The sequence below is a fragment of the Adiantum capillus-veneris genome, chromosome 21 (genome assembly GCF_014529385.1).
Source record: "Adiantum capillus-veneris isolate H3 chromosome 21, ASM1452938v2, whole genome shotgun sequence".
NCBI lineage: Eukaryota > Viridiplantae > Streptophyta > Polypodiopsida > Polypodiales > Pteridaceae > Adiantum > Adiantum capillus-veneris.
The window spans coordinates 6592446-6609798 of record NC_140951.1 but is presented as its reverse complement, the minus strand read 5'-3'; the positions used below and the strand labels follow the sequence as shown (position 1 = coordinate 6609798).

Here is a 17353-nt window from a genome sequence, read left to right as displayed (position 1 = left end):
GTATAGACTTTTCCTTGTCCATGTATCAATCCTGCTTCTGATTACAATGTTTTCATCTACCATACATGTTATTCCAAGAGTCAAAGCTAGCACATGTCTCATCCATTTTTTTGAAAGTCACTGCAATACATTCACTCTATTCTCAAAAGAACTTGGTGTTACATACATCTCATTTCACATTTCTTCTAGCATTTCTTTCTTAAACGGGTGTACATTTTGTTATTTCAAGTTTCCATAGCTTCTTACATTTCCTGCACCATATCCAATCTTGTTTTTGGTTCAGCTTTGATCACCACCTAGACTCTATTTTCCCTCTTCGTCCCTTGTTCCCTCCCTCAAGAACATGAAGGTTTGTAGTACTGTCACCGTCCATGGCCAGAAGACACAAGTTACTTCTACATCCTAATCAGCTACACTCTAAAACCCTGCAACAAAGGTTATTAAAAAACTTCAAAATCTCCTGGAGTGCGTGTTTCTTCTTTCAGAGTTTGAATGTTGTAATTCTTGCACTCTTTCATACATTTGCTCATCCTTGGTGAGAGATGGCTTTCTTAGCCCTCCTCAAACTAGGAAACAATGTGCTCTATCTAACTTTCCTTCAGGGGGTTAAAGATTTGCAGAATGTTGTGGTAGGACTTAACCACCGTTTTGTGCACCATTTTGTATCCCTTGAATCAATCGAGAGAGGGTAAATCCTTGCTTGATGGAGAACCCTTGATTGAGGGATGATGATGCAGTCCCCTAGGGAAGATGAAGCTCCTTCATTGAGCAATAAAGAGGTCAAGCCACAAAACACTAACGAGTTTCAATAAACACACACAGCACAATTAAAGTTTTTCTGGTTGTTGCATCGGATTTGAAGGATTTTCTAGCTTCTACACTAAAATATATAAAATTTTGCCGCTTTTCTTCAAGACAAGCATGAAATCTAGCCAGAATTTTGGAATTTCCACCGGTGAAAGTACACTTAGGTATGTGCATTCCTATAGGTACACGCACTGAGTGCCACCTGACATTGTAGGTGTACCCGAGTCTCTCTGCACTCATCATACTACCAACCACTCTATAAGGCAATGCATCACGAAGGTGTACTAGATAACACAATATGCTGGAAATCATGATAGCTGATGTCTGCTAACCTGAAATGACCAATGAAACAATAAAATGAACAAGAAGTTAAGAACTTGATTGTCATAAATAAGAAACTTCAATTTAATGATTAAATTGCTGTCAGATGGCTCCTCAAAGTTTCTGCCAATGAATGTGACAGATCGAGAAACAGCGACGTCATTTTCAGCACACCAATATGGATATATAGCTTTGATAGAGCCTACTAAAAACAAAAACATACAAGGACTAATTTAAAGAAACTCCTCTTAATTTAACATAAAAACTATGTAAGCTTGTTTCTAAGGCCTGCATCACTGCAGTCCTAGCTGAAACTAAGTAGAGGGTCCCTGTTGACATCTTTGTAGAGCAAATATCGGGTTCTTGTACGGCCAAGTGCACCATACCTGTTCGTCAACAAAAATAGAGAGGATAAGAAGAGTAAACTTGACCTTCGGTTTACACACAGCACTATTTGCTATTGCTGTGCTACTTCAATCCATTCATATGAAACTTCATGTACAATGCAAATTAGTGCTTATCAATACAAAGTATTTCTATTTCTCTTCATTTCGGCTGCACATGTGGGGAATCTTACCTGCTCACCCACTTCAATACGATATGATTGAAAATCAGGTCCCTTGGTGACCAGGTTACTTCTGACAACATTTTGTCTTTCGTCAAAAGTGTTTCTTTTGGGACGCTGACAATGCAGCAAGAATCCCATGACGCTAGACGCATCCCATGTGCACCAGAGTCTTGTTTTTTCAACTCATGGTTCCTGGCCATGGTGGTGTACCCAGTTCAAAGTCTTCCAGAACCTCATGAGCCCAGGTCTATTGGTGGTAAAAAGAATTTTGTCATCCATGCAGAGTTGTTTTGGGAGTGCGTATCCCACCATGTATAAGCATCACCCGTGTACTGTGGAACTTTTAACATAATACATAAACAACTGCTTAGTCATGGTGCACATGCAGTTCAAAGGCTTCTAGACCCAAATAACACAATTGATACGAACATTGAGTGGCAACTCCTGATAAATAGAGAAAGGTGTACTCTACCACACATGATCAGAGATAAGTCACAATCCCTTGAACTGCATCCAGAAATCTTTACTACTGATGGAGCTCAACAAAAAACTCTACCACAGAAGAGCTACCACCTAGCCAACACATAACAGCTCCTACATACAGATTTCGTCTCACGTATTGATAGTAATTGCATACCCACTGGCAATAGGGAAATTATTTCCAAATGTTGTGTTATTTCCACATTTCAAACATTATTATGTTATAATGGAATTCAGGACACATTTGATGGACAGGTTTTTCATTTTAACTTCAATCATCACTATAGTCCATGTTGCTTGAGTAAATGATATACTAATTTCTGTCACACAGAAGGGTATCATAAGGACTTGTTGATGGAATTTTGTACACACAACCATCGATATCAAGTTAAAATCCCTTGAAGCCTCTGCCTGCAGAAGCCAAAAGACTGCCCCCAATTGACAGAGCTTGTATGTAGCCGTGCTCTAAACACCCAAGGTAAACTCAACTTTGCTATTCAAAATCCTTTCCTCCAATATCTGCTTTAAGTTTGTGGCAGCTTCAATGTCAGATTGTAGTTTGTATGCAGGGCCTTTTGCTTTAGCTTTTCCTTGCTCTTTCTTCTTCCTTGTAGATGCCTCCTCCATAGGAATCTCAGGAGGAGGAGGCACATGTGGTGGAGCCTCATAAGAAGGTCCTGGATCCTTTCTTCCACCAGCTCTTGTAACCCTCTTTGAAGTAGAAGGACCTGCATCTCCATTCTCACGTCTGCGCTTCTCTTCCACAATTGCTTCATTGTTATAGCATTATGCAAGATAGACATGTAAAGATAAAGAGTCCATAGGGTCATCCCAACCTGTTGTATGGCGTATGCAATCGCCAGTTTCATTTAACACCTGTTTAGTTACCTTCCCTTTTTCGGCTGAGGCTAGTTGTAACCCTCTTTGAAGTAGAAGGACCTGCATCTCCATTCTCACGTCTGCGCTTCTCTTCCACAATTGCTTCATTGTTATAGCATTTTGCAAGATAGGCATGTAAAGATAAAGAGTCCACAGGGTCATCCCAACCTGTTGTATGGCGAATGCAATCACCAGTTTCATGTAATACCTGTTTAGTTACCTTCCCTTTCTTCCACCAGCTCTTGTAACCCTCTTTGAAGTAGAAGGACCTGCATCTCAATTCTCACGTCTGCGCTTCTCTTCCACAATTGCTTCATTGTTATAGTATTTTGCAAGATAGGCATGTAAAGATAAAGAGTCTATAGGGTCATCCCAACCTGTTGTATGGCGTATGCAATCACCAGTTTCATGTAATACCTGTTTAGTTACCTTCCCTTTTTCGGCTGAGGCTACTGCATATGGCCACAAGCTATCAACCTCCTCAAAATCATATGGAGTATACTTTAACACTTTCTTTGGAATTAGCTCTATCTTTTCCCCATAGGTAGCAGTCCCCACTGCAGAAATAGCATGACTAGTTGCCATATCCTCCACTAACTTCCGTATACCTTCTTTTCCAAAGTTAGTTCCTAATGGCATACCTGTCTCCCGCAGATGGATCTTACCATCCTTAAAAAACACAAGATCTCTTTTTAAGGCATCACTAAAGCTATCACAATCCCTTCTGCCATGGTCTGTGCCATCACACTATATGCATTTGTGCACAAATCCTTCTTTGCTTTGGGATTTTTGTCCTGCAGCAGCAGGTTGTCCTTTCTGTTCAAGCCTTGTTAGCTTTAGCTTCATTTCTCGCATGCCCTTAACAAGCTCATCAAGCATTGAATTATCACCTTTTGGACTAACAACAGTTATCTTTGGTGGAATCTCTGATGTGCTAGGAGGAGAGGTAGTACCATTCACCACTATCTTGTCTCTACGACGTTGCCTCTTAGCAAGCAATGAGACTGCGTCTTCAACCTCTTTCCACTCAGCCTTTAGACCCTTTTCTGTACTCTTGTCTTCAAGGAGTAGCTCTAGCTTTTCTTGGAGCTCATGACCTGCAGCTTGAAGGAATAATTTGGTCTTTTCACTATCCAAAGTAGCCCGCTCTGTTCCTGACAGTTGAGCATAGCGCCGCTCAAACTCTCTCAACAGTTCGGTGAAGGAAAGTCCTTTTGGCTTTGCAACCCATTCCAGTCCTTTTTGTAACCCTTTCAGAGTCCTCCATAAAGTATTCCTCCTTTAGGGCTAACTTAAATTGCTACCAACCTTCTCCATGCTTCTCCCTGATTCCGCTTACATGGTCTCTAATCTCGGGGACCACAACAAGCTTTAAACTATGAATCATGTCCACCTTTGGAACCCGTTGTAGCTTCATCTCCTTTACAGAAACTTTGTGACATCTTTCCCTTCAAATTGGTCCATTTTGTTCACAATAGCTTGAAGGGATTTCGTTGCTGACACCTCCCTTCTTTCGGGAGCCTGTTGTTGTTGCATAAACATCGCGAATGCTTGAAACATTTGTTGAGATGTCGAGCTCTACACCTTGAGCTGGCATTCACTACGGGTCTTGGCCGCTTACGGCATTTACTCACTGGCGCGTTAGGTGACCGACACGGAGGATCTCTGCCAGTGATTCTACAGCTGGATTACACTTATAGTGCCAGCTTAGTACGCTTCTAGCGAGTTCACACTTAGTGACCGCATGTACATATGTGCTACTTTTCAGCTTTAGCACTTAGTCATTTTGTACTCTCTTTTCTGAGAAGAAGAAGAAGAAGCTTTCCATCTCTGTGTGCTTTGTGCTTTGTGCTTGTCTTGTGTAGCTCTCTTGCATCCTCATTCTTTACATGGTATCAGAGCCTGGTGCAGGCAAGAGAGGCTAAGAGAGCAAGAGCATCACAATCCCTTCGTTCGCAATCCACGACCAGATGCCGAAGGCGCCTCGCGCAGCGAAAATTTTTTTAGGGGTTTTTCGCACAAGTTTCTGAACAGGTCTCCAAAGTGCAGTATACAGAGATTTACTGTACAAGTACAGTGGTTGTATGTACGCTTGATTGTGGATACTCGTTGAGTGTAGAAAGCATTACAGGAACCACGATAGCAGGTTCAGCAGATTTGCAGGTTTTTGCAGATTGCAGCTATTTTGTCTTAGTGCTTCAAGATGTCTGACGGTTTCAGTCAGATTGTTACTGAGAAGCTTGAGAAAAATAACTACCCTGCATGGAAGTTCAGAATAACAAATTTCCTAAAAGGAAAAGGTTATTGGGACTATGTAGAAGGAGACAATGAAAAGGAACCAGAGATTCCCGAGGCAAATGCTACAGCAGAACAAAGGAAAGCTTTGAGGGACTGGCAACAAGGCCAGAGCAAAGTGATGTATTGGCTTTCTATGAGCATCACAGATGGCATGATGGGCTATCTACAGGATGCTGAAACCCCCGCCATTGCATGGAAAAACTTAGGCAGAGTGTTCGAGGTGAACACAAAGGCCAGGAAGCTTCAACTAAAGTCGGAGCTAAATCAGGTTAAGAGGAACAACCTCTCCATCAATGATTATGCTTTGAAGATCAAGAGTATCATTGAGGCTCTTGGATCTATTAAAGTCTCAGTGGAAGACGATGACATTGTCCGTGCATGCTTGGATGGTGTAGGAGATGAGTATGTACATTTTAGGTCTTCCATGAATACAAGAGACGACATCCCCGTGTTCCAAGATTTGATTTCTATGCTTATTCTTGAGGAGAAGAACCTTGACACATCTTCTTCTCATGGCAGAAATAATTCTGAACAGGCCTTCTATTCTAACTCCAACAGAGGTAGAGGTAGAGGTCGTGGTCGAGGCCCAAGGGGTTGCAGGGGCCAATTTCTGGAAGGTCAATCAAATCAAAACAATACAGGTGGCAGGGGAAACCAGTCTCAAGGCAGGGGGAGTCAAAGAGGTCATGGTGCAGGATCAAGCAGGCAGCAACATACTCCAGATAGTAGAGAATGTTGGACTTGTGGTGAAAGAGGTCACATGTCACGTGACTGTCCAAAGGGAAAAGCAAGTAGAAAGAGAGAACAGGGCAACTATGCATCTACTAGCAGAGATGCAGATGACAGCAAAAACGAGCGCATGTTTGTTATGCAGCATGTAATGAATACAATGACTGCAGAGAATTCCACCCAAGATGATGTTTGGTATGTGGATTCAGGTGCCTCTAATCACATGACGTCTCGTGGAGAGTGGTTTAGAGATATGCGCAAACCAGATGTGTCAGGCTATGTGCAGACAGGAGATGACACAGCTCACCCCATTGCTCATGTAGGGGACATACCTCTAAATACGAAGAGTGGGAAATCAAAGTACTTAGCAGATGTACTTCATGTCCCAAACATTACAAAGAATCTTGTTTCTGTTGGACAAATGGTTGAGCAGGGTTTGCAGGTTCGCTTCAATCCAAATGGCTGTTATGTAGAAGATTTCCAGAATGGCTGTAAGCTGATCACAGAGGGCAAATGTGTGGGCAGAATGTTTACGCTGAATGTAGACATGCCTGAGGTAAAAGCTGCATTATTTGCACAGGACACAGGTGTTGTGGCTGATGTTGACATTTGGCACAAACGCATTGGCCATGTCAATGAGCAGAGATTGCGCAGCATGCAATCAAAACAGATTGTAAAAGGTTTGCCCAAATTCAAGGTGGATGGTATGCATAAAGTGTGTGCAGCATGCCAGTTTGGAAAACAGTCAAAGGGCTCATTTCCACATGAGCGCAATTTGTAAAAAGCCACTTGAGGTGGTGCACACAGATGTTTGGGGTCCAACCGATACTGCAAGTATACATGGTTGCAGGTATTATGTCTCTTTCATTGATGACCATACAAGGAAAGTATGGGTCTACTTCATGCGTAACAAAAGTGAAGTGTTTGGTCACTTTCAAGACTTCAAAGTCATGATTGAGAAGGAGACAGATATGCAAATCAAGACATTGAGGTCAGATGGAGGGGGAGAGTACTTCTCCAATGATTTTTTAGATTTTCTGCGAATGCATGGTATACACAGGCAGTTTACATGCAGATATACTCCACAGCAGAATGGGGTCGCAGAAAGGAAAAACAGGCACATTGCAGAGGTTGCACGTGCATTGATGAATGAGAAGAACATGCCTCATCATTTCTGGGCTGAAGCTATAAATACAGCTGTGTACATTATGAACAGGACACCTACAGCTGCGGTGCATGATGTAACACCTGAGGAAAAGTTTACAGGTACAAAGCCTGATTTGGCACACTTGAAAGTGTTTGGCTGCATAGCTTACGTGCATGTACCAGATGAGTTGCGTAGGAAATTGGATCCTAAAGCAGAGAAATGTATTCTTGTGGGATATTCCCTTGAACAAAAGGGGTACAGGTGCTACAATCCTACTACACGAGAATTACGAGTGAGCAGAGATGTAGTCTTTGATGAGATGAGCAGCTGGTACAGCAATGCACATGGCACTATTGGGGCTGATGTAAAAGATGATGTGGTTGTACAAAATGTGAGGCCACAGTCACAGGTTTTGAGTGGACCACAAGAGTCCTCTTCTCGTGGCTCTGTTGAGAAACCATGGAATGGTAGACTACGTACGCAGGTTACTCCACCAACAGGTACAGGGAATGTATCACGAAAAGGAAAGGAAAAGGTTGATGAACCTCCCTTTATGGTTGATGCATCATCAGGTTTTTCACATGTAGACATGGATTCAAATGGTTCTGAACAAAGTCTTGATGAGGAATTTGGAATTCCGGCTGTTAGGACACCTGGTGTAAGGAAAGTACAAGAAGATGCTAGAGGGCAAAGGAGTGACCCAGGACCGCGCAGATCTAATAGAGTCAGAAATCCAGTTCAGAAATTGACTTATGATGGGTATCTAGCGCATCACCAAGCCTACATGGCTAAGGTGATACAGGATGTGGAGCCCACATGTTTTGAGGATGCAGTTGGAAATGTGCATTGGGATGATGCAATGAATGAAGAGATGGCTGCATTGGAAGCAAATGACACATGGGAGTTGGTGCCATTGCCAAGTGGTGCCAAGTGGCAAGAAAGCTATTGGCTGCAAATGGGTGTATAAAACCAAGCATAAGGTTGATGGTAACATTGAGCGTCACAAGGCAAGGCTGGTCGCAAAGGGTTATGCACAGACGTATGGCATAGACTATGAGGAGACCTTTGCTCCAGTGGCAAAGATGACGACAGTGAGAGCTGTCATAGCAGTGGCTGCATCTAGAGGATGGATTATGCATCAAATGGATGTAAAGAATGCCTTCTTGAATGGTGAGTTGCAAGAGGAAGTGTATATGGATCAGCCACCTGGTTATGTCGATCCAGGTTACCCAGATTATGTATGTAGACTTCTCAAATCTTTGTATGGTTTGAAGCAGGGCTCTAGAGCATGGTATGACAGGATTGCCAAGTATCTTGTCAGTATTGGTTTTAGGAGAGCTCATGCTGATCATTCACTCTATGTACGTGAGAGTGATGTGGGGATTGTGGTCATTACCATATATGTAGATGACCTTATTATTGTCGGTGACAATGCTATGGAGATTGACCATGTGAAGGGTCTTCTCAAACAGGAGTTTGAAATGAAAAATTTAGGCGAGTTGCGCTACTTTCTTGGCATTGAAGTGATCAGGACTCCAGAGGGTGTATGGCTATCACAGAGACAGTATGCTTTGGACATGTTGTCAAAGTATGGTATGGCTGATTGTAAGCCAATTTCTATTCCCTTGGATGTGAATGCAAAGCTGAGTGCAGAGAAGGGTGATGTTGTTGAGGATGTCAACATGTACAAGAAGATTGTGGGTAGTCTAATCTACTTGACTATCACGAGGCCAGACTTGAGCTACACAGTAGGCTTGGAGAGTCAGTTCATGCAACTTCCGAGGAAGCCACATTTGGATGGAGTACGACGCACACTTAGGTATGTGCAAGGTACTCTTGACTACGCATTGTTCTATGCAGCAGATGCACCATTACCATTGTATGGGTATACAGATGCAGATTGGGCAGGTAGCATTGTTGATAGGAGATCTACGAGTGGCTTCATGTTCTCTTTTGGGAGTGCTGCTGTTACTTGGAGCAGCAAAAAGCAGCCTACGGTTGCTTTATCGAGCACAGAGGCCGAGTACAGAGGTGCAGCAGCTGCGGCGTGCGAGGTAGCTTGGCTATGCACATTACTTGAGGACTTGGGAGTGCAGGTGGACCAGCAGATTTTCATCCATTGTGACAATCTCAGCAGCATGCAGTTGGCTAGGAACCCAGTGTTCCATGCCAGGACCAAACACATAGAGGTCCATTACCACTACGTTCGAGAGCGAGTGTTGGCGGGCGACATCGACTTGGTCTACGTCAGCACAGAGGAGCAGATAGCGGATATCTTTACCAAGGCCCTCGGAGCTGAGAAGCTTCGACGTTTCCGGACTATGCTTGGACTCTGCGACATGCAGAGCTCGAGGGGGAGTGTTGAGATGTCGAGCTCTACACCTTGAGCTGGCATCCACTACGGGTCTTGGCCGCTTACGGCATTTACTCACTGGCGCGTTAGGTGACCGACACGGAGGATCTCTGCCAGTGATTCTACAGCTGGACTACACTTATAGTGCCAGCCTAGTACGCTTCTAGCGAGTTCACACTTAGTGACCGCATGTACATATGTACTACTTTTCAGCTTTAGCACTTAGTCATTTTGTACTCTCTTTTCTGAGAAGAAGAAGAAGAAGCTTTCCATCTCTGTGTGCTTTGTGCTTTGTGCTTGTCTTGTGTAGCTCTCTTGCATCCTCATTCTTTACAACATTTGCATTGTGCCTTGATCAAAATGCATGCCTTGTTGCTCTTGTTGATCCATAGCTTTAATTATTTGTAATTAAACCTTTCAAAACAAGTTTTTGAACCCCCACCCCACCTGCTTCGCGTCGGGTTCACCAGAAAGATGTCGGAATGTGTGCGGTCTAGCTGGGAAGGTGCAGAACCTCTGGCTGTGAGAGTTCGTGATGAGAGTCACAAACACTTGTGAGAAAGCATTTGTGGAGAATCACTAACCCTCTTTCTAAGGGTGACAGAAAATCTAAGAGCGTTCGTGACAGCAAAGTCACAAACCCTCTTTCCTATCGTGCTTGGAGTTTGCTTGTTCTTAAGGTCGAGATTATGATGAGAGGATCACCAAATCACATTCAATTTCACTTAAAAAGACCATTGAAAAACACTAATGTTTCAGCCATGAAACCTCGATGCTCATACAAGCACAATTCTCAATCAAAACCCAAACCTCTTTCATGGTATCATGTAGCCTTGCCCCCAATTTCATAGTCGTAACATCAAACGATTGAAAGGAATGCTCGAGCTTCCACCTTCACGACGACAATTTTCTGATTTTGCAGAGATTTATGAGCTTCTAAAGTGAAGCCCACACACCATTTTGATAAGGGGAAACCTTAATTCACTCCCTCACAAGCTCAAATACAAGATTGCGAAGAGGTGGGACTGCAGTACACATAGATTGGGCAACCATGGAAGCTATTACACAGTAGTGATAAATTGCAGATTTTTTCTGTAAAAAGCAGCCCTCTCTCTCAGCCCTCTCTCTCTTACCCACAGCATTTTCAGCTGATGTGTCAATTTTTGTGCCATTTTTCTACTTTGGACCAAAACTAGGTCTTTTCAAGTCATTTTTGACCCAAAAAATACCATTTTTTAATGCGAAAAATCCCAAACGGAGTCAGAAAAATCCCTAAATTTGTGGGATCACTCGCATAAGCATAAAAAGCATACATATGCATCATTTTTCATCAATATACCATTTTGGGTCACTTTCTATGCAATTCTGCAACGGCACCTATTAGTTGCTATTTTTGGCAGTTTTTGCCCGCATTAGTCTTTATAGGCGAGATGAGTGTGCCACCATGAAACACTTGGACTATGTACATTGTCAAACTAAATTAAGCATCTTATCAAGTGGAAAAGTACGCAAATGTGCCACATCCAGGGCCACGACTCCCCGGATAGGTATGTACATGATAATGACTGCAGTAGACGCTTCAACATATATCACAATATATACATGATTGCTTTTATTTGTATACATCGAGAATTGTCAAAAGTGAGGCGAATGTTTTTATTTCACACTATGTACGTGCCACGGCACGACACCCGGATGGTTATTTGCGCGGGGAGAGTTTATCGACGACTTTATGTTTATGTCTTGTAACATGCATATGTGAGTATTTGTGTTGCATTGTGATGTGCCACCCATTGAATATTCCTAATTGGATGAGATTGCCTGGGTATGTAATTTTAGTGCATCAAGACACCCATGGAAGATCAGTGCGGTCTGGGTATGATGGCTAATTTTACTACGTCGGAATATCAAGAGTTTCGATCTGGACGAAAGGAGAAGCCAACTCCTTGATCAAAAGAGCCGAAAGGAGAAGCCAACTCTTAACCAAATTTTTTTTTTGATTATCCCTCAGATTGTCTCTCGGAATTTTGAATTGTTTTGCAGATATGTTGTAATCGCAGACGATTACTTTCTTTCAAGAAGGGGGGATGTCACAAACTGCTGACGTGTCAAGTCACTGAAGAGCAGAGCCAACCTTCAAATCACGGCCGAGGGGCCTGAAACCTAAGAAGAACAAGCAACAACAGAAGAAGAACTCCTACCAACTTATGGGACCCCGTTCGATGGGGCCCAAGTGACAAAGGGATTAAAATAAAGCAGAACCCACACACACACACACACACACACAAAGATTTGCGGTGCTGACATGGCAGTTGTACGGATTTTTGTAAATTATGCTGGCAGCTTTTGGGCATCGCTTTTGGACCAGATGCTTTTGAGTTTGAAGGCTTTTCATGTAAATTGCTTTTGGGCCTAGGGCCTTTAAATATGAGGCCATGGGCTCATTCTCAGGCATGCTTCCTGGAGAAGGTGCAAAGTCTGGAGTACAGGCTTGTACTATGTTGATGCAATATAAAGAAATACTAAAAGGGACGCCAAGGTTTGCGGCCAATACTCTCTGGGGTGGAATTCTGCCACTCCATGTCGCATGTTTTCTCTCTCTCTCTCTCTCTCTCTCTCTCTCTCAATTCAGTTGTTATTGAGTGCTCAAAGTCTTTTCAGTCTGTTCCTTTCTATTGGCACGTGGTGCCCGTCTTGTGACAGAGCCACATGCAGATCAGAGAGATAGCTTTATCTCTCTGCAGTGACCTCCTTTGGGCAAAATAGCCTTCGAAGACATAGGAGGCCTATCGAATGGAGATGTGGGCCATGTTAGGTACGGTGTCATGGAGGATATGCAGACTCATTTGGAAAGGCCTTTCTTAGCGGTTAGAGTTGCCTGATGCATTGCGGGGTTACACGTTGGAGTTGCTTGAGCGAGGATGCCCTCACTCCAGGTTTCTTCATGTGAGAATGGGAGTTTCACGGCCCTGCTTAGCAGAGAAGAAGAAGAAGAAGAAGATAAGTTTTAACGTCGTAGGAACAATCCCAAGAGAGCTCAAAGATTTAACCAACGAGTCTAGAGCTAAAGGCCTCTTATTGGAGAGATTTTCAAACGTGATGAATTTAGGTGCAATGCCTCAAGAGATTGATAGAGGGCAGGCTGACTTATCTCCAAGGAAGGGGGAGAGCTGGATGATATTAGACACTAATCGCTTGAGTCATGAGATAAGTACTCAAGGCCTCTGAAAGAAAAGGGAGGGGGGGGGGGGGGGGGGGGGGATAGGAAAGGCACAAGGGGGCAGCCCTGTATGACAGATCTGGACAAAGCAAATTTCGTCCCTCGCCCACCTGCAATCAGTACCTAACTATGAGCAGCGACAATGTTGCCGCACCCATCCTCAGTATAAAACTCCAATTTCTTCAATTGTGTGTGTTCTCGAAGTCCAGAAGACGTATCATCAATCCTAATAAGGGAGGATATAGTCGAGGATACTGCACTACCTAGTCTACATGGGATAAATCAGGTTTCCAAGGATTGGCTGGATCCTCAAACTAAAAGCCTTCGCTAGAATTGTGTAGGCTGAGTTAAGGATGGTGACAGGCCTATGGGCTCAGAGGTATGATCTGCCTATTCGTGATGAGCAGCTGTTGAATGCAGAGTTTGCTCATGATAATGTACTAAACTTGCATGGCCACGAGGCCATCTTCACAGGGGCCAATGGGCTTTTGAGACTATTGTGTAGCTTCAAGTGTGCTGATCATCTCGTGCAAGACAGTTACTTTTTGGATTGCTTGGTCACCCCCCTTGGTTCATCTCTTGGCCTGGGAGGTTTCTGTTGCATGCCCCTTAGGAAGCCTGTCCGATTGCTAGGTAGGACAGGCCTTGAGATTTGAGCAGTAAGTCTAGTTCTTTCTATTGTGTTGGTCCTCTAGTCGGTCTACTTAGTTGGATGACTTGCAAGTATACCACAAGAGGTGTCAACCTGTTGTGGCTTCTCAAAGTACCCCACTACCACAACGGTACTACCTCCTCCTCCCACAGCCTCTACATCATCCTCCCATTCTCAACTAGTGATGCTAAGAGACTAAGACAACGAGCAACATTGACCAACAGAAATAACAACTGTATGGACAATGACCAGGAGACAACAGAGACAACCACAATCTACTCAATGCTCAGTTAAACCCATACATGCATTGGATGGATGCTATTGGAGGAGCACGGAAGGTGGTTTCATCTTCTTGTCCTGCATTCAGAAATTAAGTTATTTCATCACAAAGCCTTTACTAATAAAACTGAGAATTACTGTTTTAAATACAAGCAGCCCTTATGCTTGTTGAAAGCAGGCAGCCTCCCTGCTTAACCAGCACAAATAGGCCCTCTGTTTAAGTTTTTTTCACCTAAATCCTTGCTGAACCTTAGAAACTCTAAGGTTCTTTGAAATATGGCTAGGGTAACCTTCAGAAGCAGCTGGTGTGCGACCCTTCAAATTGCTCGCTTATTCATTCTCAAAGAGTTGTGAACTTACTACTCAAAAGCTCGCAAAATCAGAAAAACCCAGTTCGTGTTTTGAGCATGCTTATGCAAAAGACTCGAGATAAAGAGTAGCAGTCCACATAGAGGCCTAAGAGTGGTGTGTGTTTCCCACTCTTTATCAATGGTTAGGCGTAGAATTGAGCAATGATCACAAGCAACATATCTCTAAACAAAATATGCGTAGAAATTAGAGAAACTACATGACAACATACCATTGTGGAACAAATGGTGCCATCCAAATAGCATCACCAGCTTGGACTGGATACCTGATTGAATACACGGATTACGAGCTTGAGATTAAAACTAGCCAACGAGAATTGAGTCCATTTTTGGAAAGAAGCTTGCACAGTCACTTCTTCCCTTGTTTTTAGTAAATTTAGTTTGACTACTCTCTTTCCATTTGTTAGAGTTCTTTTCAACAAATTGAACAGCTTATTTCCACTAATACCCCCAATGCATAGGAGACACAGCTCTAAAGGTAATATTGTGTGCATTAAGAGCACTAAGGGAGTTGCCCCCTTCATGTTGCTAAAATCAAAGCCTGCGTTTCAACTCATTAACCCATTTGGGGACTCGGCTCTTACAAAATTTTGCCGTATCTTCATAAAAGATCTTGTACGTCTAACAGTCAAATTTGAATGAAGAAGGAAACTAAACGATGCTAAACAATTGAGCAAGCAATCAAAGGACACACCTCCAAATCACTTGAACTGATGAGCTCTTTGAACCCTCTCAAGTTACTCCTGTGTACTTGCTATGCATACCTTATCTTTTTTCCCTTACAAGTAGTGTAATGTTGCACTAGAGTAACAAAAATTATGTAGCACTGTTAGAAGCCATATAAATCTGTGAGCCAGAGAGAACACCGTACATCATGCTGCAAAGCAGAAATATTTCGCCAAATAATTAACTAATACTAGATCGATTCATGGGCTGCTCTTTGGCCAAATCACCTCTAACTTTGTGTAAACCTGTTGATTGTCTCAGCAAAGAAACTTCTAATAATGTTATCAAACTCGATCTCCGTCAAAGCAGCAAATCCATGGTGCAGTTAGGTTCCGTACTACCTGTAGATCGACAGTGCATGCTCAAATGCATTCTCTGGCAACATGTGGTGGTGGGAAATTTAGATGACAGCAACGCATCCAGTGATAATGACTGTAGCGATGCTCCCATGTATGCCGGTCACCATTACGATTTGAGTGACACCCTAATGGTTGGGCATGAGTTTGCAGTCAACGCAGAAGTATTGGACACTGACTTTACATTCTCAAGTGCTCTAAAACAAAGTGGATGACAACAACAGATGAGAGGGATGTTTGGCACAACCGCATTAGAAATAAATCCTTTACTTCTTCGCCAGCTTTTTCCAAAACATGGATACACATACCTACCCTTCTCACCGATCAGGGCCTTATACACGCTAAAACCTGTAGCACTTTTTCAATCATGAAAGTTCTACATAGAGGCAACAAATCATTATTGCACCGATAAGATGAATGTTCCATTTTGCAATAAGGATCTTTACTTATAAGAATAGCCCAATAAGCTATCTCTTAAAAATGTCAAAAAACTCTTCTGTGAACATATCATGTAATGGGGAGAGGGGAGAGCCAAACAGGTGGTCTGTAGTTGAATAGTTCTACTTGCCAGGGATAGATGCAGACACGGTGGCGCTGCTGCCGCCGTCAAAGTGTAGCGAGGAAAAGGTGTCGCGCTCTCTAGAGTGGGTGCTCCTTAGTGCAGTATGCATGAAACCTCACTCCAACTGAAGAAACATCAGACAGGAACATGACTCAAACACAGAAGTGAAATATGACTCAAGACACGAAACGACTTAAAACACAACTGCAGACTCAATTCAATGGAACTCGACAAGCTCAAAGAACCATATAACTCTCGCTGGCAGCACACAAAGCTCCAAGCTCAGGACTCAAGGTACCATGGGGTGTCGAGGCTCCAATGTGCAGGGAGAGTGCCAGTGCAGTGTTGTGCAAAACTCTAGACTCAGGACTCGAGACTAGCGGCTAGACCATACAAAGTGGATGATCCATAAACTTGCATAGTAGCAGGGAATGGCCATTTTCAGGTCCCCGTTCCCTGTTCCCATCCCAATTTCCCGTTCCAAATCCCCATTCCGTGTTTCAAACATGAGTATCTGAAATAGGTCCCCGTTCCCCATTCCCCGTTCCGAGTAACTATGCCATAAAGCCCCAAACAACTATGGATATATACAACCATAAAGAGTCACCAACGGATCACAAATATCCAATCCACCTAAGACTATCTCCAAACTGTGGTCATGGTGGTCTGACCCGCGTCGGCTAGAACACCACCCGTATGCCTGCCACGTGTCACTACCCACGTAAAAGTCCATTCAGTGTGAACCCCAGTCCAATTGCAACTAACTATCTGTCCAGTGCCTACGACACTGTAGCCCTACTACACGTTGCCCGCCACAAGACCACTCACCGTCCCGATGAGAGATAAAACTGAAACTGACAGAGAATATTGAAACTAGAGAGGATACTGAAACTATCAGAGAATATTAAAACTAGCAGGAAATCTGCAGTCAACCCGACTGACCAATGTGGAGAAGACATGATGAAATGTAGGTATTTAAGTCCGGCAACTTGCCATAGTGAGATAGCCTACATAGAAAGTAGAACCTTAAGAAGGCCCAAGTTTGCAGCAAAAGCTCAAAACGGAGAGGGTAATGGAAATGTAATCAAAAGGAAAAAAACCGTTCCAGGTTAAAACTGGTTTTGGAAAAATCCTCCAAATTTAGCTGGTTTTTGTCTTGGCGACCCTCCAAACTTGCTTGGAATTGCCAATTTTTTGCCCTGAGAAACTACACTAAAGCAAGTTTGTGAACACTTGTGGGTAGGGGCTAGGGGAGGTTCTTGTAAACACTAGTAGGTAGGGGCGAGGAGGAAAGGAGGGGGTGAGTAGGGGCGAGGGTGTTGAGTAGAGGGGTGGAGAGGGACGAGAGGGGGTGGGTAGGGGCGAGGATTCAAGAGGGAGGGAGGGGTGAGTAGATGGGTAGTGAGGGGCGAGGATGGGTGGGTATGGGTGAGAGAGGAGTAGGGAGGGGCGAGGGTTGAGGGGGTGGGGTAGGGGTGAGGATGAGAGGGGGGTGGGTAGGGGCGAGGGTAGGGTGTAGGGGGTGGGCAGGGACGAGAGAGAAATGAAATGAAATGAAATGTTATATTAACGTCTTCAAAAGGCCATAGTGACCTATGAGACCAGAAA

At 43.5% G+C, this 17353-nt stretch overlaps 1 protein-coding gene across 4 annotated transcripts in view; it reads right to left on the bottom strand.

Moving 5' to 3' along the window:
• Window positions 1-1188: 1188 nt before the first annotated feature.
• The window catches only part of UGLYAH (ureidoglycine aminohydrolase), a 152993-nt gene continuing 136828 nt past the window's right edge, over window positions 1189-17353 (bottom strand). Inside the window, exons 12-14 of one of the 4 annotated variants that reach the window (XM_086493117.1) lie at window positions 14314-14367; window positions 13757-13811; window positions 1189-1514 (exon numbers count right to left, since the gene is read on the bottom strand). In XM_086493117.1, the coding sequence (XP_086349243.1) occupies window positions 13799-13811; window positions 14314-14367 (67 nt within the window). In that variant the 3' untranslated portion in view covers window positions 1189-1514; window positions 13757-13798. Of the gene's footprint in view, window positions 1515-13756; window positions 13812-14313; window positions 14368-15751; window positions 15870-17353 lie in introns of all 4 variants that reach the window. The other 3 variants (XR_015185628.1, XM_086493115.1, XM_086493116.1) reach the window with 3 other exon arrangements.